General features: G+C 47.8%; 1 protein-coding gene across 3 annotated transcripts in view; it reads right to left on the minus strand.

The window, feature by feature from the left end:
- TEKT5 (tektin 5) overlaps positions 1 to 26301 on the minus strand; it is a 105576-nt gene that overhangs the window by 31774 nt on the left and 47501 nt on the right. For all 3 annotated transcript variants that reach the window (XM_077987210.1, XM_077987212.1, XM_015125607.3), the window contains 2 exons: positions 24137 to 24280; positions 18472 to 18694 (listed from right to left, as the gene is read on the minus strand). In XM_077987210.1, the coding sequence (XP_077843336.1) occupies positions 18472 to 18694; positions 24137 to 24280 (367 nt within the window). The remainder of the gene's footprint in view (positions 1 to 18471; positions 18695 to 24136; positions 24281 to 26301) is intronic.

Genomic DNA, 26301 nt, shown 5'->3' on the forward strand with positions numbered 1-26301 from the left:
CACTTAAAATGTACTGTGGTTTTCAGTATAGTTACAGTTGTCCAGCCATCACTATAATCTAATTTAGAACATTTTCATTACCCACCCACAAAAGAAAGTTTGTATCCCCTGTCTTTGAATCTGATTATTGTCTTGTAATCTAAATGAAAGAGATGACAATTCTAAGTGTTGACTAGGATGCAGAGAAACTGGACCACTTATATGCACCTGGTGGAAGTCAATATTTGTCAACTTCTGGAAAGCCGTTTGACAGAACCTACTGAAGTTGAAGATACACCCACTCTATGAGCCAGGGATTCCATTCCTGGGAACGCCCATGAGAAAGGAGTCCATATGTCCACCAAAAGACTTGTGCAAGAATGTTCATAACAACTTAAACATCTGTCATCAGGAGGATGGATCATTTGTGGAATAGTCCCACAATAGACTACTATCCAGCAGTAAAAAAAGAACTTCTAACACACACACAACAATACAATGGATGACCCTCACCGATATTATATTGAGTGGAAGCAGCCAAGCACCAAGCAAAGAACATATTGCATGATTCCATCAACATGAATTTCAAGACCAGGCAAATCTAATGGCTGGTGATAGAAGTAAGAATGACGGCTCCTTTGGGAGAGGGTGTAGACTGGGAGGGGGCAAGAGGGGGGCTCCTGCAACTAGAAATGTCCTAGGCTTTGATCTGGAACAGGGTTTCCCAACCTCATCACCTATTGACATTTAGGGTCAGATTTTTTCTTTTTTTTGAGACAGAGTCATTCTGTCACCCAGGCTGGAGTGCAGTGGTGCCATCTCAACTCACTGCAACCTCTGCCTCCCGGGTTCAAGCAATCATTGTACCTCAGCCCCCTGGGTACCTGGGATTACAGGCATGCACCACCACACCCGGCTAATTTTTGTATTTTTAATAGAGATGGGGTTTCACCATGTTGGTCAGGCTGGTCTCAAACCTCTGGCCTCAAGTGATCCACCCACCTCAGTCTCCCAAAGTGCTAGAATTACAGATGTGAGCCATGGTGCCTGGTCTGGGACCAGATAATTCTGTGTGTGGCATCTGTCCTGTGCATTGAAGGATGTTTAGTAGCATCCCTGGCCTCTACCCACTAAATGCCAGTAGCATCCAGCCCGCAAGTTGTGACAACCACATTGCTAAATATCCCCTGAGGGGCATAATCACCCCATGACTGACAGCCACTGAACTAGGTACTGGTTACACATGTGCACACACATGTAAAAATCAAATTCAAGCTGTACACAGATTAATGCAGTCAAATGTCACATGTACCTGATGAATATGTACAACTATGTCCCCATAATAACTAAACATTTTTTAAAATTTGAAGATTAATACAGTTGTGTTCTTTGCTGTGTTATATGTCAGTTTGTTTGTTTATTTATTTATTTATTTATTTTGAGACGGAGCCTTGCTCTGTCGCCCAGGCTAGAGCGCAGTGGCGCCATCTCGGCTCACTGCAAGCTCCGCCTCCCGGGTTCACATCATTCTCCTGCCTCAGCCTCCCAAGTAGCTGGGACTACAGTCGCCCGCCACCACGCCTGGCTAATTTTTTGTATTTTTAGTAGAGACAGGGTTTCACCATGTTAGCCAGGAAGATCTCAACCTCCTGACCTTGTGATCTGCCCACCTCGACCTCCCAAAGTGCTGGGATTACGGGCATGAGCCACCACGCCCAGCAATACCTCACTTTAAAAAAAAGTTTTAATAAGGCAACTGCAGAGAAAACAAATCAATGGTTTACATTCAAGATAAGAAGACCATGAAAGGCCTGTATGCTCATTATTAGTGTTAAGATAGCTTAAAGGTGAAAGGTGAATGGGTGAAGTTTGGGGAGGATAGATTTCAATGGACACAGGGTTTTCTTCTGGGGTGACGGAAATGGAACTGGGTAGAGATGGTGGTTGTACAATATTATGAATACTAAACGGCAGCGAATTGTTCACTTTAAAGTAGTTAATTTTATGTTATGTGAATTTCACCTTAATAAAGGAAAAAACTCATTTTTGTCTCCACCACCCCCAATACCTATTACTATTTTAATTTAAAAGGAATCCACCTTCAGAAGCATTTAATCCAGTTCCCTGGATATCACAGGCAACATTCTGAGACATTAGGGCAACGTGATGAGGTCACAGATGGAGAGAAGCAGATCCCCAGACCTCCGGTATGGGCTCCAATTTAACGCCCCCCCACCCCAGCCTAGCCTCCATCAACCCACTTATTCCAGTGTAAGGGGTCAAGACAGGGGTTGCCTGTGTGATGGAAAAGGGCTCTCCACAGTCTTTGGAATGTGGCTCAGAAAAAAGCCTGCCCAAGGCAGGTGGCAGGTGGCTCCTTGGGCCACATGCCCCCACCTTTGGCTGACCAAAGGTTTTCGTGTTAAGTAACTCCCCCCACCCCACCCCCACCTGCTGGCAGAATTCTGTGCAGGGCGTCCTGGAGGTAGAAACCCTAGGTAGGAAGTCAGGAGGCCCAGGTTCCCATCTCAGCCCTAACACAAACCAACTATGGGGCCCAGACTCCCACTCAGAACCCCTGACCGCTCTGAGCCGCTATCTCCTCATCCGGGAAACAGAGACTGGCCAGGTAATGTTCTCTAAGAATTCCATCTTCAAATTCCCACACATGCCTGGAGCCACTTCCTTCAAAAGCTAGTCTGAGAATGTTACCAGCAGGAGTGCAAGGGTGTGTGTGTGTGTCTGTTTTTATTTATTTTTTTGAAGATGGAGTCTTGCTCTGTTGCCCAGGCTGGAGTGTAGTGGCACAATCTCGGCTCACTATAACCTCCACCTCCTGAGTTCAAGAGATTCTCCTGCCTCAGCCTCCTGAGTAGCTGGGACTATAGGCCCACAACATCACACCTGGCTGATTTTTGTATTTTTAGTAGAGACAGGGTTTTGCCATATTGGCCAGGCTGGTCTCGAACTCCTGACCTCAAGTGATTGACCCACCTTGGCCTCCCAAAGTGTTGGGATACAGACGTGAGCCAATATGCCTGGCTGTGTTTTGTTTTTACTTCTTCAAGTCCATCCTCTTTAAATTGCTGCAAGTCTCAATATACAGCTTTATGATCTCTGTTGAAACTACTCGACTTGGCCTTTCTAGCACAAAAGCAGCCGCAGACAACAAGAAAATGTATTGGGCATGGCTGTGCTCCAATAAAAGTATTTATAAAAATAGGTTGCGGGGCGGGGATTTGGCCCTTGGGGCTGTGAGTTTGCAACCGCTGTTATAAACTATTCCAGGGGAAATCATGATCCCCGAAAGCCGCCCATCTCATACAAGTCTGCTGCTCCTCTGGGGTTTCTGTGTTCAGAGAACAATTTCTCCAGTGCCTCGCTACTCAAAGTGTGGCCCATGGACCAGCATCTTTGGACTTGAAGAGCTTGTTAGAAACCCAGGCCCCACCCCAGATCTCAGCACAGAATCTACATTTTTACAAACTCCCAAGCTATTCATGTGCATAGTAAAGCTTTAAAGCAAGAGAAAGACATGATTATGTTTGTAGTTTTATGCAGATGTCTCTGGCTGCCATTTGGAGGACGGACAGAGGGGACAATCTGAGAGACAGGAAGACTCACACCTAGGCAGTGTGGACAATTGCAGAAGGAATGAGGTCACCAGAGTATCCAGAAGTTGAAGTAGAAAGGACTTGAGAACTTATGGAATGTGTGGAGTGAGGAGAGGCCAGTGGTATTCGGGTTCCAGTGTGCCCACCTCACTACCATCCAGAGGAACCTTCTAGAAGAGAGGTTGGGGAGCCACGAGCCACTGCCAAGCGTGTGGCCTTGGAAAATCACCAAATCTCTCTGAGCCTCAGTTTCCCCATGTGTATAAAGAGGATGATAATAACACCTATCCCAGAAGATGACTTCTAGGATGGATCTAGGTAACCCGTGTAATGTGTTCAGCCCTGCGGCCAGCATATAGCAAGCCTTCCAGAGCCCTGGGTCCCTCAGCCTCCACACTATCTATCCTTCCATCTGCCTAGCCATCTACCTATCTACTATCTTTTTTCCTTTCTGTCTTTTTAAATTAAACCTTAATGCCAGCAGATCAGGGTTTCTTAGCCTTAGCACTATTGACATTTGAGGCTGGGTGATTCTCCATGGTGGGGGGTGGGGACTGTCCTGTGCACTGTGGGATGTTTGGTAGCATCCTTGGCCTCTACTCACTGGATGCCAATCATCAGTAGCACGCACCGCCATTTGTGACAACTAAATGTCTTCAGACATTGCCAAATGCCCCTGGGGGAAATGGAGGCAAATCACCTTGTTTGAGAACTACTGCTTTAGATGTTGACCTGTTATTGTTATCATTAGGCTGGGTAGCGGGGGAAGCATCCCTATTAACCTGAAGCCCAGAATCTAGAGCTGGACTTGTGGCATTCTAATAAGTTAGCAACAACAAGGAGGGGGCCCCACGTTGGGGAGAACAATTGTTCTGAGAGACGGTTAACCACAAACAACTCACTTGCACAGCATTCTGTTCCCAAATACTTTGTTCTGCACGTACCCCCAGCAGCACAACTCTGTAAAACTTCCTTCCAGCTCCTGCCTCTTTGCAGACAGCCCCTTCTGTGCTGTGCTACCCATTGCTTTCTTGCAACGTATCCTTGTACTTTGTCCAATACATCTGCCTTTCTTTACCCATGACCATCTTGGTAAATTCTTTTACCACCCACAACACTGGCCCCAGTCAATTGCACCCATGACAGGACCACCTGGAGTAAAATCACAGCTCTGCCGTTTCCTAGTTGGAGTGGTTAGTGGTGGAGACTTCAGGTAAATCACTTTTTGTGATGAGTCCTCAGTTTCCTCATCTGTAAAATAGGTCTAATAATAACCCCTTCTTCATGGGAGGGAAAGATCAGCTCACCTAAGTAAAGCATTCAGTAAGGCTAATATGTCTTTTGTTGTTACAGTAAGTTATCTTCTTCCTTCTCCTTCTGCTTGCAGCAGGATGGAAAACTCGATTATGATCACCCACTCTCACCTCCTGTAGAGGAGAAGCCAGAAGCAAATCTCCACTCTACCCACCCACCCACTCACCCTCAACCCTACACCCAGAATATGGAAAGGGTTGAGGTCAGCACTGGGAATGGTCTCCGGCCATGCATGGGGTGTGAAAGGCAATTACCAGGTCTGCCTCAGATAAAACCAACCTCGGCTCGGTGGAAAAGTGTGCTGATAGTCCTGGCTGGACTAGAAATCCACCCAGCAGCTCTGAAAGCAGAGATATGTTTGGCAGGGTTGTTCGCCATGTAAAACTATCTGCCTGTGTCTTGTGACAGTGGAGAAAGCCTCTAAGGCCAAGAAATTATTTTTGATGTGGAAGGGAAAAAAAAATGGATTTAGCAGTTCCAGCCAGCTTTAGTCTTCTGGATGTTTTGTGCAACCTTGCAAATTTATTGTTTTCCAAAGTGCACGAAGCCAAGGAGTTTCCAAGGAGATGCTTAGCTCAGTGCAGATCCCCAGCTCAGGAAGGGGGAAGGCAGCTTGAAATCCTTTTCTGGTCAAATGGTGGAAGATTCTCAAGTTCAGCCAAATTCAGGAGCAAGGAGAGAGAAAAAGAGGAGAAGAGCACTCCGGAGGGACCTGGCCAGGGATTCAGAACATGAACGTCCCAGAGCTGGGACTCTCAACCCTCAGCACTCTTGACATTTGGGCCCAGATATATCTCAGCTGTGGGGACTGTCCTGTGCATTGGGAGCTGTTTAGCACAGCATCCTTGGTCTCTACCCACTAAATGTTAATAGCATTCTCCACCCCCAGCAGTTGTAACAACCAAAAATGTCTCCAGACATTGGCAAATGCCAGTGGGGTGCAAATTCACCCTGGTTGGGAACCAGTACTCCAGGAGATAAATGTTGAGCAGGTCCTGCTCACAGCTGTTTCTGTCAAGTGGTGGCCCCGCTGCTTTCAGAAAATGTCAAGCCAACACATGCATCAGCTGTTGAGAGGCTGTCTGAGGTCAGAGGTCCTGAAAGTCCTGAATGGGGTTAGAAATGGGTAGAAGCTTTCTTGCCTGAGAGACCAATGTGTTCTTAAAAAAATTGATGGTAATTCACCATCTCAGGCCTTTGAGGGCCTCCTTCTTAAAGAGTTATTACTGTTCCTAATTAATTGTGTGTTTGCTTATTTTTTTAAACTCTATTTCCCCCTCTAGAATGTAAGTCCCTTGAGGGTAGGGATCTTGTCTGTTGTTCACTGTTGTATCCCCAGCGTCCCACTCAGTCTAGCACATAGGATGGGCTAAGTACATATCTGCTGCAGGGAGGGAAGGAAGAGGGAGGGAGGGAACAACAGATAATTGTTGCATGTCTACACCCGGAAGATATACCTAGCGGGCTTGTTAAAACTTGGATCACTTGGATCAGAAAGTGCAGACTTTCTGATTCAGTGGGTCCCGGATGGAGCCTGAGAATGTGCATTTTTATCAAATTCCCAGGTAGTGCTGATGCTGATGGTCCAAGGACCACACTTTAAAAACCACTGGTCTGAAGACCTTTTGGTCCTCAGTCCTGGGCTGTGCATTAGAGTCACCTGGAGATCTTTAAAAAGATCTGCTGCAGGCCACACCCTGGCCAATTGAATCAGAATCCCTAGAGCGAGGCCCAGGTATCTGGGAGATTCCAATGCCGCACTAAGGCTGAGAGCGGCTCACCTGCACCTTCTCACTTGTTCCTCACAGCTGGTAGCATTGTTCCTTTCTTACAGATTAGGAAACAGATTCAGAAGGGTTAGTTACTTCCTCAAGACCCCTTAATCGTACCAAAATTCAAACCAGGTGCCAGGTTCTTTCAGTTACTTTGTCATCCTTCTCACTTCAGCAGATCAGAAAGCAGACCATAGCTTTGTACTATTTTTATAACTAATAGTCATTGATCACTAAGGGATGGGCACAGCTGCTGTTATTCTCACAACTGCTTGTCAAACATCATTATTCCCATTTGACAGAAGAAAAAAACTGAGGCACAGAGAGGTAGAGGAACCTGACTTTGGTCACACAGCCAGAAAGTGCTGAAGCCAGAATTGAGCCCAGCCCTCTGCAATACACTATGGGTCTTACCTGTGAGGACACAGAAGGTGGAGATGGAAGGGGAGGCTGGACCAAGGAGGAGGCCAGCCGATGTCAAAGCTGGAGCATAGGTGAGGCTAGCCAGTAGGTCCCATGCTAGCAAGCAGACAAAGACACAAAGGTGGACGAGGCATGACTTGGAAAAAATCAGGGGACTGCTGAGGCGTAACAGTACCCGCGAGATGCCACTACAACCCTCTGCCTTGGCCAGGCTGCACCTTATATTCTTCTCATCTCACCAGGAACCAATCCCGGTGATTGTCCTTCCCAGGGCTTCCAGGCAAAGCATACGATTGGCTGTCACCATTTGAAGCCAGCCATGGGAGGAAGGAAGTACTAGCGTCCCTGAGCATAGGTGGTGCTCACAAAATGCGCTAGAAACAGCCTCATTTGTGCTGCCCTCTCCCGTGTTTGTTCTCTCCATCTCCTGTCTGGTCCCTCCAACTTCCTGCATCTGTCAGCTACCTCCCCAGCTCTGGACCTTGGCTCCACCTTCGTGATTCCAGCAGCTCCTCTCCCATTTGGCACAGTGTTCCCATGAACTGATAACCAGTGACACAGTCCCCCTGACCAGCCCACCTTTTGGCACAGTTCTCAGAGTTTCCCATGTCTGAGCTCCCAGGGAGCCCTCATGCTGGGTCCGTCCAGTCACATACGTACTATGATGAGACCTGAGCCCACATGACACTGGTAGGGCTATTGATTCCTCCTGGTGCTAAGGTGGGCATCAGGTAGAGACCTACCTATGCATGCATATGACGCTGAGCCATTTCCTGAGAGCTACAGCCTGAGATAGCTGGAAACCATAGATAGCAGAGCCTCTGAAAGTCACATTCACACCAAGTCCAGGACCTACAGCAACCTAGTCTTAAATAGAACAGGGGTCCAGGTGCGATGGCTCAGGCCTGTAATCCCAGCACTTTGGGAGGCCGAGGCTGGTGGACCTTGGAGTTCGAGACCAGCCTGACCAACATGGTGAAACCTCGTCTCTACTAAAAATACAAAAATTAGCCGGGCGTGGTGGTGCACGTCCGTAATCCCAGCTACTCGGGAGGCTGAGGCAGGAGAATCGCTTGAACCTGGGAGGCAGAGGTTGCAGTGAGCCGAGATCGTGCCACTGCACTCCACCCTGGGCAACAGAGGGAGACACTGTCTCGAAAGCAAAACAAAACAAAAACAGATCAGGGATGGCATTTAGGGGTGTGGATGCCCTGAAGAACCACCCTGTTCACCAAGCCACGGGGAGTAGGGACAGCCCAGGTTTTATACACCCAAATTCTTCCTCCCTTCTGGAATCTTGTAGTTTATAAGAGGGCAATTGGCTCCTTCAGACAACAGTCTGTGAGTTCAGGACTCACGCAGATCTGAAGAATTCTGGAGGTCTTCTACCTCCTCAAACCCTCCCCCCCATTCCTCAGTGGTGCCTGGAATTCCTTTAAAACAAGGTTTCTCAGCCTCAGCATTACTGACATTCAGGCCCAATCATTCTTTGCTGTGGGGGGCTGTCCTGTGCCATGTAGGAAGTTTAGCAGTATCCCTGGCCTCTATCCAGTAGATGCCAGCAGCACCCCCTCACCCAACTATAGCAACCAAAAATGCCTCCAAACATTTCAAATGTCCTCTGGGGAACACAACTGCCTTCAGCTGACAACCACTGCACTGAAGAATTACTCAGGCCGCAACTTCTAAGAAAATGCAGACTGCAGAGAGAGGGGAGCGCTTGCACAGGAGTGAACAGTGGCCGTTGATTACTGAGTATCTGTAAGGGCGGCTCATCTTATGAAGCCAGGGATGGGGTGTTGTTCTGAAGTCAATACAAGGCATGAAAATTGCGTCTGGTCAAAAGTGCCCTTGAAACCTGGTCATCCCTCCATCAGGACAAACGGCTGTTTCCTTAGTTGAATACTGATGTGGGTGTGTTTTCCTAAAACATGGCAGTTACTTTCAGGGCACAATTGCCCATATGAACTATCTACACTGGTGCAGGGGTAACTATTCTGCCAGGGATTCCGATGAAACAAATTAAACTTCATTCAGCCTAACGCTGGCTCCTTACTATTTTCTTTTTTCTTTGAGACAGGGTCTCGCTCTGTTGCACAGGCTGGAGTGCAGTGGCACAACCACAGCTCACCGAAGCCTCGGCCTCCTGGGCTCAAGTGATCCTCCCACCTCAGCCTACCAAGTAGCTGGGACTACAGGCGCATGCCACCATGCCCAGCTAATTTTTATGTTTTTTGTAGAGACAAGATCTTACTATGTTGCCCAGGCTGGTCTCAAACTCCTGGCTCAAGCTATTCTCCCACCTCAGCCTCCAAAAGTGCTGAGATTACAGGCATGAGCCACCACGCCCAGCTTCCTTCCTTACATATCTTAACGGTCTCTCCCGTACACGGTGAACTGCGACCTAACTGGATGTGTGAATAGCCTGGAACCGACTCCTGTACCAATCACAGAATTTTAGCCAATCGCAGGCAGCCAACTGTTCGAATCCTGTTCAAATAAGGCAAACAAACAATAAGCAGAAACCAATCTGGCTGTTTCTGCACCTGACTTCCGCCTTCTGTGCCTCACTTGCCTTTTTCTGTCTGTAAATATCATCTGACCACGTGGCAGCTTTGGGGCTGCTCTGAATCTATTCTGGTGCAGGGAGCTGCCCGATTCACGAATCATTCTTTGCTCAATTAAATTCTGTTAAATTTAATCTGCCTTAAGTTTTCCTCTTAACGCTCCCAAATTTCAGGTACTGGGCAGCATTGTCATCACATTTCCCATATCCATATACCATCTACATAATCATTTAATATTTTTCTTCAAATCAGCCTGTTTCAGCCTTTAACGTATGTATTTGAAATGAAATCTTTAAATTATTTCCATAAGTGGAAAGCTACTGTTGTTTTCCACTAATAGAGGGTACCATAACAATAGGGAAAATGGGAAAAATAAGTTAATAATTCTTTTTTTTTCTTTGAGATGGAGACTCACTCTGTCGCCAAGGCTGGAGTGCAGTGGCATGATCTTGGCTCACTGCAACCTCCGCCTCCCAGGTTCAAGTCATTCTCTTGCTTCAGCCTCCCGACTAGCTGGAACTACAGGCATGCACCACCACGCCCAGCTAATTTTTGTATTTTTAGTAGAGATAGGGTTTCACCATGTTGGCCAGGCTTATCTGGAACTCCTGACCTCAGGTAATCTGCCTGCCTCGGCTTCCCAAAGTGCTGGGATTACAGATGTGAGCCACCACGCCTAGCTGGAAAAAGAAGTTAATAATTTTCTCTAGGCTCTATTGCTTTCCAAAGCTTCTAAGCCTGAGGCCTGATGCCTTTGCTAGAAAGGTAGATGGGCAAAGGAAGGACAGGTGTTAAAGAGAAGTCGGCATCATGATGAGTCTTGCTCTGTGACACCATCAGAAAAGACAGAGACTTTCTCCCCGGGATGCAGTGGTGTTTTATGAGGAGGGTAGCACAGGGCCAGACTGCCAGTTCCACTTCCCCAGGGCTGGGCCAGTTTTAGAAACCAGCCATCAGTAGCTTGGCTGCAGGCTCCGCCGCTGGAAAGAATCGGCTGCAAAGCACAAAAGCATTTCCCAGTGCACAATGGGTTCCAGACCTCCTTGGACAAACAGAGGGATTGGCAGTAGGCACGCATGGCCTCAGATCACCAGCAGGGGCCCTCACCCCTCAGACGCCAGACTTTCCTGCCCAGGCCTTCCTGGGAAGGGGTGGTTTTGCTGATGCTAATAATGGCTGCTTGGGAGTCAAAACCCCAAAGAAACTTCAGAATGAAACCAAAGCCCTTCAAGGTTAAAATTCATAGCCCTTCTCTGTTCTGTTCAAACTCTTCCTATGCCTGGATGTTCTGTTTATCTGCCTCTCTGAATTTCCTCTGATATATAAAGCAGAGTGCACAAATATAGGGCTACAGGATAAAGTAAATAATGCAAATGAGGGAAGTGTGCTGTAATAGGGAGTGGTGGGGCCTGAGGTTAATTGGAGCACCTGACCCCAAAGAGAGGCAGCAGCCACTCAACCCTTAGTCACTGTTCCTTGTAGAAACATGGGCTCTGAATTGCTAGAGCTACTAATTTTTCAAGAGATGCTGGAAATCTGAAAAATTTTTATGTGAAATCCCCATTTTATACCAAATATTTTTTGAACTCTGTGAGAGTGCATACAAATATGTGTACATGAGGGTTCACAGCAGCTCTACTTGTAACAGCCCCAAATGGAAACAACCCAAATGCTTATCAACAGGTGAGGCCACGTGCGGTGGCTCACACCTGCAATCCCAGCACTTCGAGAGGCCGAGGCCGGTGGATCACCTGAAGACCAGCCTGGCCAACATGGTGAAACCCCATCTCTACTAAATATACAAGAAAATTAGCTGGGCAAGGTGGTGCACACCTGCAATCCCAGCTACTCGGAAGGCTGAGGCAGGAGAAATGCTTGAAACTGGCAGGTGGAGGTTGCAGTGAGCCGAGATCGTGCCACTGTACTCCAGCCTGGGCAATAAAGAGGGACCCTGTCTCCAAAAAAAAATTATAAAAGGAAGATTGGCAGGTGTTAAAAGAGGTAAGGAAGGCATTCTAGCACCTTTGAGATAGTCAGAAGCAATGAAGAAGGAATAATCTTCCCGTTGTATGATTCAATGATATTAATGCTACATCCATGTAACACATCTAATATTTCACCTGCCAGGATCTAGTTCCCACGTCAGAATAAGCACTTTCTCCATAGAAGGATCCCTGACCCCACATATCCTACCCCCAAAAGCCATATTTGTGCATCTTTTCCCCCTACACATGAAGAGATCCCCCACTCAAATGCACATTCACGTGGGTAATTGCATGTAAGTGAGGGGTTGTTTTTCTAGAAGTTTCCAGGGCCCTGCGTCTCAGAGAAATCAGCACTCAAAGGCAGCAACCCACTCTGTGGCCACCAACTTCTTTAGTCCAGAGAAGTCACCAGCTCCTCTGCTAGCAGTGGTCAGTATGATACAGTGATGCCTAGAGCCCCAAAGTGCAAGGATGAGGCCCCAGGGCAAGTTAGGAGGCTTGGGGTGTGGCCGAGGTGACAGAACTCTAGGATCCCAGTGAACAGGTAAGGCTGTCTGCACAGCCCCAAACCACTGTCTGCATGTGGAGCCATGTAGATCTGGCCTTACAAGGTGGATTCCTATGACTGCTTGGGAAATAACTGCCTTGCAGCACAGGTACGGATGGGCACTTGGAATTTTCCAGAAATGCCTTTTGCCAAGGAGAATCAGGCTGAGCTCGACTAATAACAGTTACATTTTTAAAGAGAGCATTTCAGGCCAGGTACGGTGGCTCAAGCCTGTAATCCCAGCACTTTGGGAGGCCAAGGCGGTTGGATCACCTGGGATCAGGAGTTTGAGAACAGCCTGGTCAACATGGTGAAACCTCGTCTCTACTAAAAATACAAAAATTAGCTGGGCATGGTGGCGGGCACCCAGCTACTCAGGAGGCTGAGGTGGGAGAATTGCTTGAACCTGGAAAGCAGAGGTTGCAGTAAGCCAAGATCTTGTCACCGCACTCCAGCCTGCACGACGGAGTGAGACTCCGTCTCAAAAAAAGAAGAGAGCATTTCAAATCCTGCAGCCAAAGTAAACTGTCGAAAGGTGAAATGGTTGCTATATATTTATCTTCATTGAGTCAAATTCCTGTATTATTTTAGAAAAACACCATGTGAAATTCACCAACCAGAAGACAAATCTTTACTCAGGAAAATGTCAATAGTGTAGGGTTGGAGTTTGGTGCATTTCAGACGGGTGCTAGCTTATTTGCAGAACAGCTGGTGATTAAATTATGACTATTAATAAAAATCCATGAGGTTGCAAAAACCCTCTGGTCTGCAGTGATGAGGTTGTTAGTAACAATTCAAAACTTCCCTGGAGGAATTTTTATTTTTATTTATTTATTTCAACTTATTTTAATTTTAATTTTTAGAGACAAAGTCTTGCTCTGTCACCCAGGCTGGAGTGCAGTGCTGCGATCATAGCTCACTACAGCATCAAACTCCTGGACTCAAGGGATCCTCACTAGAGAAATTTTGAAAGGGAAAAGGTTTAGCTCTCTCCACCTCCACTCAAAATATCCTTTCTCTCTCCATCAATAATTGAATTAATACTTACAGTTACCTTTTACTGACTGTTGATCATTTGTCAAGCACTGTTTTAAGAGCTCCAGAGATTAATTCATTAATACAGTAATGTTACCATGTAGAAATTCTTATCTCTGTTTCACAGGTGAGAAACCAGGCACCAAGAGCCAACCAAAAGAGCCTTCCCAAGTCATCCCCAGACCACAAACTTCAGGCAATGAAACATGACAATGAACTACATTTGATCCACCGTATGAGATGCCTCATTAAAAGAAAATGCACAAGAGCCAAAAGACGGACACCACCAAGTGTCCATAAATGGATGAATGGATAAAGAAGATGTGGTATAGACAACGGAATATTATTCTGACTTGAAAAGGAAGGAAATTCTGACACATGCTACAACATGGATGAGCCTTGAAGACATTATGTCAAGTGAAATTAACCAGTCACAGAAGGACAACTACTGTATAATTCCACTTATATGAGGTCCATAGAGGAGTCAAATTCTCAGAGACAGAAAGTAGAATGGAGGTTACTTGTATTCATGTGTTCTCATGTTGCTAATAAAGACATACCGAAGACTGGGATATTTATTTATTTATTTATTTTTATTTATTTATTTATTTATTTTTTGAGATGGAGTCTCGCTGTGTTGCCCGGGCTGGAGTGCAGTGGCCGGATCTCAGCTTACTGCAAGCTCCGCCTCCTGGGTTTTTACGCCATTCTCCTGCCTCAGCCTCCCAAGTAGCTGGGACTACAGGCGCCCACCACCTCGCCCAGCTAGTTTTTTGTATTTTTAGTAGAGACGAGGTTTCACCGTGTTAGCCAGGATGGTCTCGATCTCCTGACCTCGTGATCCGCCCGTCTCGGCCTCCCAAAGTGCTGGGATTACAGGCTTGAGCCACCGCGCCCGGCCAGACTGGGATATTTATAAAGAAAAAAAGATTTAATGGACTTACAGTTCGACATGGCTAGGAAGGCCTCACGATCATGATGGAAGGCAGGGGAGGAGCAAAGGCACGTCTAACACGGCAGCAGGCAAAAGAGAACGTGCAGGGGAACTCCCTTTTATAGAACCACCAGGTCTCACAAGACTTATTCGCTATCACAAGAACCGCATGGGAAAAACCTGCCCCCATGATTCAATTACCTCCCACCGGGTCCCTTCCACTGACACATGGGGTTTATGGGAGCTACAATTCAAGATGAGATTTGGGTGGAAACACAACCAAACCATATCACCATGGATATGGGGGAAGATGGAAATGCAGAGGGAGTGTTTAAAGGGTGCAGAGTTTCAGTTTGGGAAGATGGAAAAGTTCTGGAGATGGATGGTGATGATGGATGCACAATGTGTGAATGTACTTAATGCCACAGAACTGTACACTTAAGAGTGGTTAAAATGCTAAGTTTTATGTTATGCATATTTTACCATAAAAAATGGATTTTTGCATGAAAAAAGAAAAAGAGACATTAAAAGCATTCATTCATGCATGCTTCATTCTTTAAAAAAAAAAAACCTCAATAAAAAACTCAACATTGTAGGCTGGACATGGTGGCTCACACTTGTAATTCCAGCACTTTGGGAGGCAGAGGCAGGCGGATCACTTGAGACCAGGGGACTTGAGCCTGGAAGTTCAAGACTAGCCTGGGCAATATGGCAAAACCCCATCTCTACAAAAAATACAAAAATTAGCTGGGGTGTGGTGGGGGTGCGGGGTGCCTGTAATCCCAGCTACCCAGGAGGCTGAGGCAGGAGAATCACTTGAACCAGGGAGGCAAAGTTGCAGTGAGCTGACATTGAGTCACTGCACTCCAGCCTGGGCTACAAAGTGAGACTGTCTCAGAAAAGCCACCTCAACATTGTAGAGTCCTTCTATTCATTGCACAAAGATGTGAGCAGTACCAGGCAGTTACTAAGCAGTAGGGGGACAAGGTTAAATCAGGAGCAGTGCTCTGAAGACATATTGGCAAGTAAATAAACTAGTACAGTAAGATCACAGCCACTAGCACAGACATGGTGCCTACTACGTGCCCTCACTCCTTTAGGTGTTATACCTGCATTAACTCAAATAATCCTCATGGTAGTCATTTTGGGTTTTGCTTTTTTTTTTTTTTTTTTTTTTTTTTGGAGACAAGGTCTTGCTCTGTCATCCAGGTTGGATGGAGTGCAGTGGTGCAATCACAACTCACTGCAGCCTCCACCTCCCAGGCTCAAGCGATCCTCCTTGCCTCAGCCTCCTGTGACAGTCATTCTTATCCTCATTCTACAAACAAGGAGATTGAGGCTCAGAGAAGTTAAGAAAGTTGTCCAAGGTTACAGAGGATTCATCACACCCATGCAGTGTGGCTCAGGGTCAGTGGTTCTAGCCAAAAGGTATGAGATGGAAGAAGCAACAAAAAACACAGTCTCAGAACACAGTGACCACCCAGAGATGGTGAGTGCAAATAGGCCGTGGAGTTTAGGAAGGATTCCTGGAGGAAGAGACTTTTGAGCTAAGTTCCAGAGCAGGGGTTGTCAAAACTACAACCTGTGGACCAAATCCGGCCCACCGCCTAGTTCTGTGAAGTTTTATTGGAACACAGCCACGCTCATTTGTGTACAGATTGTCCATAGCTGCTTTTGCAGCATAGGGGCAGAAACCATATGGCCTGCAAAGCTGAACACAGTTATCATCTAGCGCTTGACAGAAGAAGTTTGCCAACCCTGTCCTAGAGAATTAATAGGAAAATAGTTCATGAAAGATAAAGTGAAGGTGCACAGGCCAACTCGGTGCCAACTTTGCCTTCCCCAGATATCTTACCCTCTTCCAGTCCTTCTTCCACTTGATGTCACCACCACAGCACAGGCAGCCTTCCCCACACCCTGGGCCTCTTCCAGAGCCTCCTAACCACTCCAGCCATTCCTTTTTTTTTTTTTTTTTTTTTTTTTTTTTGAGACAGAGTCTCACTCTGTCGCTCAGGCTGGAGTGCAGTGGCAAGATCTCAGCTCATTGCAACCTCTGCCTCATGGGTTCAAATGAGTCTCCTGCCTCAGCCTCCCGAGTAGGTGGAATTACAGGTGCCTGCCACTACGCCCAGCTGATTTTTTGTATTTTTAGTAGAGACGGGGTTTCACTATGTTGGCCAGACTTGTCTCTAACTCCTGACCTCAAGTGATCCTCCTGCCTCCGCCTTCTAAAGTGCTGGGATGACAGGTGTGAACCACCACGTCCGGCCCCTGCATCCATTCTTAACTGCTGCATCCCTTCTGCCACCCAGGCAGAAAAGAAATCAACAAAAGGACAAGCTTGGACCCAAAACCGCTTAAAACCTTCAAAGGCTCCCCATTGTTCTTAGGTGAGAATCCAAACCCTTCACCAGGCCTACCCAGACCTGCCTGCCCCTTCCTCCAGCTTCGTCCCGGACGCATCCTTTGCCTTGCTGCTCTCTCTGGAATCCTCTTCCCACCAACTTTTGGCCACTCAACTCCCTGTTCATCTGTTCTGGGTGGCAATGTCCCTGCTTCTCTGCTCTACCCAGTGTGGGTCCCATGAGAATCTCTGGCTCACCCACCCTTGCTTCCTCCCTATAAAAATGTTGGAATGATTTCATGGAAACTCCTGTTTCGAGGCCGGGCACGGTGGCTCACTCCCGTAATCCTAACACTTTGACAGGCCAAAGTGGGAGGACTGCTTGAGCCCAGGAGTTTGAGACCAGCCTGAGCAACATAGCGAAACGCTGTCTCTAAAAAAACTAAAAAACTTAGCCAGGTGTGGTCGCACATACATGTAGTCTCAGCTGCTTGGGAGGCTGAGGCGGGAGGATCGCTTGAGTCCAGGAGTTCAAGGCTGCAGTGAGCAATGATTGTGCCACTGCACTCCAGCCTGGGCAACAGGGCAAGATCATCTCAGAAAAAAAAAAAAAAGAGACAGAGAGAGAGAACAAAAGAAAAATAAACTTTATTTATTTTTTGTCTCTTCTGGAGTACCAGACTAAAGGGTGGCAGATGTAGGTGGGCCGAAGCTACCACTGTAATTTCCATCAAACCCTGCCTGCAGCCCACGAATCCCCCCAAAGATACAGACACAAGAAAAAAGAGCACAGTTGTTTTTTTTTTGTTGTTTGTGTTTGTTTCTTTTTGAGACAGGGTCTTACTCTGTCGCCGAGGCTGGAGTGCAGTGGTGTGATCTTGGCTCACTGCAACCTCTGCCTCCCAAGTTCAAGCGATTCTCCCACCTCAGCCTCCCCAAGTAGCTGGGATTACAGGCATGCACCACCACACCTGGCTAATTTTTTGTATTTTTAGTACAGACAAGATTTCACCATGTTGGCCAGGCTGGTCTCAAATTCCTGGCCTCAAGTGATCTGCCCACCTCGGCCTCGCAAAGTGCTGAGACTACAGGTGTGAGCCACTGTGCTTGGCCTTAAAAAGGCGTACTGTTCTGCAAATACAAATTCAAGGCAAGTTCCCTCTGACCTATCATCCAAGTTCTTTCTGTGTATATAAATTTCACAGCCACCACTGTTCTTCCAGGAGAATGTCAAATTCCCAGAGGCCAGGGCCCATGTTTACACGGCTCCTCATTTTATTCCTAGTGCCTAGCGCAGCATCTGGCACCCAGTGGGAATCTAAATTTGCATTGAGCAGGGAGTATAGATTCCATCCAAAGAGGATTCCAGGAGCCAGCCCCGAGGTGTGAAATAACATGACGCAAAATGCCTAAAGGGCAAGCTGGTGTGGGCATAGCGGGCTGACGACAGAATCGGGCAGTGCTGCAGACTCCTCAGATCTGAAAAGCACCCCATCCCTCAGCAGGAAATCCCTTTAGACTGTTAGGGTTCTGTTGAGGCCTTTGGAAGTCAAAGGTTACACTTCCAAAGATGCTGCTGTGGGCGGAGAAGATATGTCGGAGTGACAGAGACAATGGGCTGCCGGGCTCCGTTCCCTGCACCTGTCATGCTCAGTCACATGGGTCTTAGATGGAGAATAAGGGGTCCTGGGAGCGTCACAGCCTCTTGGGGACAGCCAGGCTAAGTTCCAGGCTCCATCCTCCAGTGAGCAAGAGAGGATGGACCCTGGATGCTTAAATCCCCAGGAAGCTCAGCCCTTGGCCGCTTTTAGAAAGAACAAGACCACAGACCTTGGGGAGGGAGGGTACTGGTTTGGCACCAGGGGCAGGGCCAGCTTGGCCCAGAAATTGCTCAGATTCACGGGAGGAGGGTGAGGGCTTGGCAGAGAAGGCAGGGGTCCTGGGAGGATCTGCTCACCTTCGCCAGCTGTGTCTGCAGCTTATTCTTCACGTCCGTCACCTCGGAGATGCGGGCGTTGAAGGCCAGGTTGGTGTCTGTGAACTGCCTCCACATCTGATCCGACAAGGTCTCAAAGAGGTGCTCCGCCTCCTCCCGCAGCCGGATGGAGTCGGCCCGCATGTTCTGAGAGTGCTTGATGTTGTCGTTACTGAACTTGGCCCAGGTCTCGGGTACGGAGATCCTGCAAAGGCACAGGGGCGAGTTGCTGCAGCCCTGGGAGACCTCACAATCTGCGGTTTCTCAGCCTTGGCAGTCTTGGCCTCTGGATCGGGATTATTCTCTCTCCTGTGCATTGTGGGATGTTTAGCAGCATCCCTGGCCTCTACCTAATAGATGCCAGTAGCTCCCAGACCACCCCATTGTGACAACCAAAAAATGGCTCCAGACATTGCCAAGTACCCTCCCGGGGGAGAGCGCAGTCACCCCTTGCTGAGAACCACTGTCCTGATCCAATACCCTCATTTTACAGGGGAGGCAAAAGAACCCTAAAGAGAGCAGCTGGTCAGCAGAAGGGCACTCAGTGAGTGGGTCAAAGAGAGGGGCTCCCTCAGAGAGCTCTTTTCTCTAACACCCACACCACTGCCACTAGAAACACAACACGGACAAGCCAAGAAGCAGGCATTGGGCACAGAGAGGGTTCAGGGACCCTCCAACTCTGCAATGAGAATGTGGCCACGCTACTTTCACTGCCGTTCATTCATGGAATATTTCTTCAACTTCTACCACATGCCACGCATTGTTCCAGGCACTTAGGAGAGAGCCATGAACAAGAACAGCAACATCCATGCCCTCATGGTGGTTAATTGCCAGAGAAGGAAGATTGACAGTGAACGAGGAGATAGTTACACATTGTGTTATGTGCTGGGAAGGGATTTAGAAACTGGAGGGCCAGGCCAGCCATGCCTCTAATCCCAGCACGCTGGGAGGCTGAGGAAGGCAGATCAGTTGAGCCCAGGAGTTCAAGACCAGCCTGGTCAATGTGGTGAAACCCCCATCTCTATAAAAAAAGCCAAAAAGAAGTACCTACGTGTGGCGGTACATGCCTGTGGTTCCAGCTACTTGGGAGGCTGAGGTGGGAGGATCTCTTGAGCCCAGGAGTTCGGGGTTGCAGTGAGCCGTGATTGCACCACTGCACTCCAGCCTGGGCAACATAACAAGACCCTGTCTCAAAAGAAGCAGCAGCAGCAGGAGGATAAAAGAGACAAACGGAGTGGTGTCATTATGTGTTGGTCAGGGCTGTAAATGGGAATAGATGAATACTCGGAAGGGTGTTGAGATGGTTAGGGATTAGAAAATGCATGAAGTGCTGAATGCGGTGGCTCATGGCTGTAATCCCAGCACTTTGGGAGCCCAAGGCGGGAGGATCACTTGAAGTCAGGAGTTCGAGACCAGCTTGGCCAACATAGTGAAATCCCGTCCCTACTAAAAACACAAAAATTAGCTGGGTGTAGTGGCACATGCCTGTAACCCCAGCTACTCAGAAGGCTGAGGCAGGAGAATTACTTGAACTGGAAGTCAGAGACTGCAGTGAGCCAAGATCACGTTGCTGCACTCCAGCATGGGCAACAGAGTAAGACCCTATCCCCACCACTAAAAGGTAAAAAGAAACTGCATGAAGTTGTCATTATCCCAGCTGTAACGGGCAAGAGAAAAGGAAGCAGTAGGTGTTATAAGAGCCCCAGAAGAGAAGGAACCATGGTCGACCACAGTGTCTGGGAGGGAGGCAGCAGGGGAAGAAATCGTAGCCTCTCCCCTCCCACACTCTGTCTTCTGCTGGTGCCCCTCCTCCTCGCTGAACCCATCTGGAAATCAAAGGACAGAGAGCCCAGGAGAGGAGGTCTGCAGAGGAGAGTCTGTTGTGCAGGACACACAGTGTGGCAGCTGGAGAATGGATCTGGGGAGATCAATGGACAGGGACACAGGCTACATTGGCAAAGGCAGGCAGGGAAGGCTTCTTGGAGGTGGTGACACATGAGCAACTCCTCAGTAAAGTTCTTCCTGGCAGAGCATGTAAATCCCTGCAACAAGCAACCAATGGACCACGTGGGGTTTTCTCATCTGGGAAGGCTTTGAGCAAGCGCATGCATGTCTTTGAGTTGGCTTCAGGTCCTGGATAAACCAGACTAGGTAATTTCTCAAGGTCTTTTCTGGTCCAGGAAGTCTCCAGTTCTTAAATAAAGCAGAATTTTATACTTAGGCAGCAGGAATTGAACTCACATTTCTGAAATAAAACTCTCTTTCTTTCTTTCTTTCTTTTTTTTTTTTTTGAGACACAGTCTCGCTCTGTTGCCAGGCTGGAGTGCAGTGGCAGGATCTTGGCTCACTGCAAGCTCTGTCTTCCAAGTTCAAGCAATTCTCCTGCCTCAGCCTCCCAAGTAGCTGGGACTACAGGCGAGCACCATCACGTCTGGCTAATTTTTGTATTTTTAGTAGAGATGGGGTTTCACCAGGTTGGCCGGGATGGTCTGGATCTCTTGACCTCGTGATTCGCCCACCTCGGCCTCCCAAAGTGCTATAATTACGGGTGTGAGTCACCACACCCGGCTTCTTTTCCGACATTTTAAAGCACACTTAGGTTGCATGGTGCACAGAAAGTTTTAAAAATCATATAGTGTGTGTGATTGTTTTGCCTGGCTTTTGCAGGAGTTAAAAATCAAGCAATAAACAGGCATCTCGGGCTTCTGGAGATAGGAGGGGCACTATGTCAGGTTCAGAGCTTTCATCCCACCAAGACCTGAGGCTCAGAGAGTGAGGCATCTTGTTCAAGAACACACAACAACGCCCCATCCCAGAACACCGAGGAAAGAGGAGACGATAAGGACAGCAGAGAGAAACACGCAGATTTACTTTGAGTGTCTCTGTGGCCTCTGAATGGGGGGACACTGTCAATGTCATGAACAGTAACCTCTAAGCCCTTGTCCTCCCCTGCAGCAGACAGCTGAGCTCCCCAGAGAAAATAACCCGCTTAATGACATTCTCCCTGGGGAGGAATTTGCCAAAGACAGTCTGCCTCCTCAGCAGGCAGTGTGCCTCAGTAGGGGGAAGTGCTTTCTGGAGTCTATGTCCACTAAAGATGGAGAGGACAGCTGGCCTTGCTGGAGAGGCAGGAAGGCACCATTGGTAAAACACACAGGCTCAGTATTCAGTGCAGATTCAGAATCACAGCTCTGTCGTTTGCTGTGTGAGCTTGAGCCAATCGACTCATCTCTCTGAGCCTCAGTTTCCTCATTGTAAAATGGAGATAATGGTACCAACCCCCAGGGTGTCTGAGTGTTTAAATGTGAAGTCCTTATCATGGCACTGGACAGAGTAAGCGCCCGAAAAATATTTATCATTCATGAGATGTTGCACATGAAGCTGTCAGCACAATGTCTAGCACATAGCAGACACCAGGTAAAAGGTATCTCTTCCTGGCCAACATGGTGAAACCCCGTCCCTACTAAAAATACAAAAATTAGCTGGGCATGGTGGCACGTGCCTGCAGTCCCAGCTACTTGGGAGGCTGAGGTAGGAGAATCACTTGAACCTGGGAGGCAGAGTTTGCAGTGAGCTGAGATCGTGCCACTGTACTCTGGCCTAGTGACAGAGCGAGACTCTGTCTAAAAAAAACAAGGTGTCTACTGCCATCATCATCATCATCATCACCACTGTTAATCCAGAAAATAGAGATACTGCAATTCAGACAATCACCAAACATCCTCTTTCATCCGCCCAGACATAGCCCTGCTTTAAGAAAACCCCAAGGCTGGGCATGGTGGCTCACACCTGTAATCCCAGCACTCTGGGAGGCCAAGGCCTGAGGATCACCTGAGGTCAGGAGTTTGAGAACAGCCTGACCAACATGCAGAAACCCCATCTCTACTAAAAATACAAAAAATATTCGCTGGACGTGGTGGCGCATGCCTGTAATCCCAGCTACTCGGGAGGCTGAGGCAGGAGAATCGCTTGAACCCGAGAGGTGGAGGTTGTAGTGAGCTGAGATAGCACCATTGCACTCCAGCCTGGGCAACAAGAGCAAAACTCCGTCTTGAATAAATAAATACATAAGAAAACCACAAATACAAAGCCCCAAGCTAGCACATCTGGGGAGCAATTAATTGCCACAAACAGCAGCTCTCTTCTGCAGATGGATTCTCTAGATGGGGGACTTCAAGTAGCAGGTCCCTCCTGGGTGTAGAAATTGGAGGCTCTGGGGCTGCCAGGTTTCTGGAGAAGAATCTGTTTGGGAAGAGAGACCCTCTGGACTCCCTGTGTAGATGAGGGGGGCCAAGCCCCCAAAGTCCTGCTCACCTTGCCAGTGCCATGGGGGACAGCACCTTGTCAGGAAGAGGAAGAAAGTCCCCAGGAGTTGTCATTACTGGAAGTCCCAAAGGGTCACCTCAGCACTTTGACATTTGTAAGATCCAGAAAGTGACCCCAGGCTTGGGCCAAGGAGACTGCCAAGGAATACCGTCCTTCTCGCTCCCCTTCCTCCCTTCCTGTGGTTCTTCCTTCCCTCCCTTCCTCCTTACACTCATTCTTCCATTCAATAAAAATTTATTGCATACCAACATGTGCCAAGCACAATTCTATGTACTAGAGATTTTTTTTTTAACTGAAGAAGGCGGAACTAAGATAGACCCCACCTTCTTCCTCATCCTAAGCATCTCTCAGACCTCAGACTACCAAGTGGGAAGCATGTTTTCATTCTGCATAAAATCTCACAATTCTGTGATATGTCCAGGATCATGACAGGCTCACAGAAGGCACCACCTCGTAGCTGCTGTGACGAGAAAATGAGGTCACAAAGTAAGCACTCGATAAATGTTGGCTGCTATTATTCTATACTAGGCTCTGTACTTAAAACTTCATACACCCACCTTTTTCATACTCACAGCAGCCCTGGGAAGTGGGTACTAATTTTCTCCCAGGGGTATAGATTCACAAATGGCCCGAAGAAATGAAGTGACTTGCTCAGTGTTAGTGTAGAGGCTGGGATTTGAAGCCAGACAACCTGGCTCCAGACTCCACTCTCTCTCTCTCTCTTTCTCTCTCTCTCTCTCTCTCTCTCTGGCTGGTCTGGAAAACTCCTGGAACTCCTGGCCTCAAGCAATTCTCCAGCCTCGGCCTCCCAAAGGGCTGCGACTACAGGGGTAAGCCACCACACCTGGCCAGGCAAGAATTCACTCTCTTAAACCACTATCAGCACCAGCTGACCCCAGGTGGCCTCCCTGCCAAGCTTGTCACTTATTTGGGAATTTCTTTTTTGGTGAAACTGCTGAGCTGCAATGGCTGTGCGACCCTCACTAAGCCAATGGCATGCTCTCTTGAAATTTGGATCTTGAACAGTGGGGCAAGGATGGAAAGATGAACGCACTCTGACCACACAGCTCCCCCTGCCAGGACCTTTCTCTCCAGCCTTCCCCTTGAGTTCGTGGCTCCCCCATAACCCCTCGGGTAAATTCCATTTTGTCTTTAGGTAACCCAACTTGGATTCTGCCACCTGCACTGGAGGATCCCCGTTCGACCACACTACTTCCCACTTAGCTGGCTCACGATGCCCCTTCGCCATTCGTTGGCAGGAGCAGAAGCCCTCACTCCAGTTGGACACACCAGGGATGGGGAGGGGGTGTCTAATACTTACGTGCCATCAATTTTCTCCATGCCGTGGAAGAAGCTGATGCAGTCTGACGTATTTCTCAGGTTAAAGCACTTCTCATCGATGCACTGCGCCGAGCTTTTGTCCTCAAGGTCCCTCTCCAGGGCGTGCTGAGCATCTCGGTTATCCCTGCAGGGAGGGAGGAGTCATTCCTGGATTGTGCACCTGCCCAGAATTCCCAGCCTGGGCCACATGGCAGGTGTGTGTTACAAGCCCTGGCCCCCCAGGAAGCCCCCCAGTAGCTTCTCAGTCCTCTTCCCACCTCAATGCCCCACCACATACCCAGAGGCTCCCTCCAGTCCAAACAGATTTGCCCTTTATTCTTTTTTTTTTTTTTCCGGAGTCTCACTGTCAACCGGGTTGGAGTGCAGTGGTGCAGTCATGGTTTACTGCAGCCTTGAGCTCCCAGGCTCAAGCACTCTTCCCACCTCAGTCTCCTGAGTAGCTGGGACTACAGGCGTGCAGCCACCAGACCGATTAACTTTTTAAATATTTTGTAGACACGGTCTTGCTGTGTTGTGCAGGCTGGTCTTGAACTCCTAGGCTCAAGTGATCCTCCTGCCTCAGTTTCCCAAAGTGTTGAGATTACAGGCGTAAGCCACCACACCTGGCCCCTGTTGTCCTTTAGAAGAAGGATGGGTAGGCATTTACTGTAAAGGGTTGCATGATAAATATTTTAGGCTTTGTGGGTCATATGGTCTCTGTTGCAACTACTGAACTGTGCACAGAAGCAGTCACAGATATGTAAAATGGTTGCAGCTTCATCTCAATAAAACTTTATTTACAAAAACAGATTGTGGGCCAGATTTGTCCCTCCAGCTGTAGCTTGCTGACCTAATTTAGAAGATATCAACCCATACTTTGGACAAAGTCTGATGCAAGTCAAATCACTTCGTAAATCCATCATTGTGTCTGACCCTATGCCGGGCACCAAGGGATGAGACATGAATAAGATGACACAGTCACTGCCTTCAAGTTGCTCACAGGTTTGTGTGAACAAATACTATATATTTGTATATATATATACAAATACTATATATGTGTGTATATATACACACAGAACAGAATGGTAAGGGCATTGTGCAGGTTTGAAAATATAAAAAACACAGAGGAGGAAACCGTTAATTGAGGATGAGAGGGTGGTCAGGGAAGGCTTTCCAAGGAGGTGTCTGAGCTGGGTTTTCACAATAAATTGGAGTAGCCATTATGGGTGAATTGCTGCTGGGGGAATGAGAATTCCAAGCCGAGAACATCACAGGTGCCAACGCAGAGAAGCTAGAAACACCAGGTGTTTAGAGACCTCGGGATCAGGAACTGGGCGGAGTCAGGGGCTAGGTTAGGACAGGGATTGGGTGGGGTCAGGGACTAGGTGGAGTCAGTGACTGGGTGAAGACAGGGATTGGGTGGGTTCAGGGACTGGGCGGGGTCAGGGGCTAGGTGAAGACAGGAATTGGGTAGGTTGGGGCTGGGCGGGGTCAGAGACTGGGCCAAAGTAAAGAGAGGACAATGGATCAGGGCCAGGGCTTAAGCCAGGAGGGATGGTTGGTATCTTGGCTAAGAAACTTAGACTTAACGATTACTGCCAAATTCCAGACATTTGAGAACCACTTCCATGATTCTTGTCAAATACCAAACTCTACTTATTTTTCCTTTTTAAAATCACTTTTATTTAATTAATTAATTTTTTTGAGACGGAGTTTCCCTCTTGTCGCTTAGGCTGGAGTGCAGTGGCAGGATCTCAGCTCACTGAAACCTCCGCCTCCTGGGTTCAAGGGGTTCTCCTACCTCATTCTCCCTAGCAGCTGGGATTACAGGCACCCACCACCACTTCTGGCTGATTTTTGTATTTTTTTAGTAGAGACGGGGTTTCATCATGTTGGCCAGGTTGGTCTTGAACTCCTGACCTCAGGCAATCCGCCCGCCTTAGTCTCCCAAAGTGCTAGGATTATAGGCGTGAGCCACCGCATTTGGCCTAAAATCACTTTTAAAATGTAAATAAATGTATGATAAAAGGAAATTTTACATCCCTGTCTTTAAAGAAAAACCCATCACCCTTTCCATTGATAGAAGATCACCTCAGACCTAAATATTAATACTAAGTAGGCACTCACTAAATAATAAATATTAATACTGAGTAGGCACTTACTAAA

The sequence above is a fragment of the Macaca mulatta genome, chromosome 20, assembly GCF_049350105.2.
Source record: "Macaca mulatta isolate MMU2019108-1 chromosome 20, T2T-MMU8v2.0, whole genome shotgun sequence".
Taxonomy (NCBI): Eukaryota; Metazoa; Chordata; class Mammalia; order Primates; family Cercopithecidae; genus Macaca; species Macaca mulatta.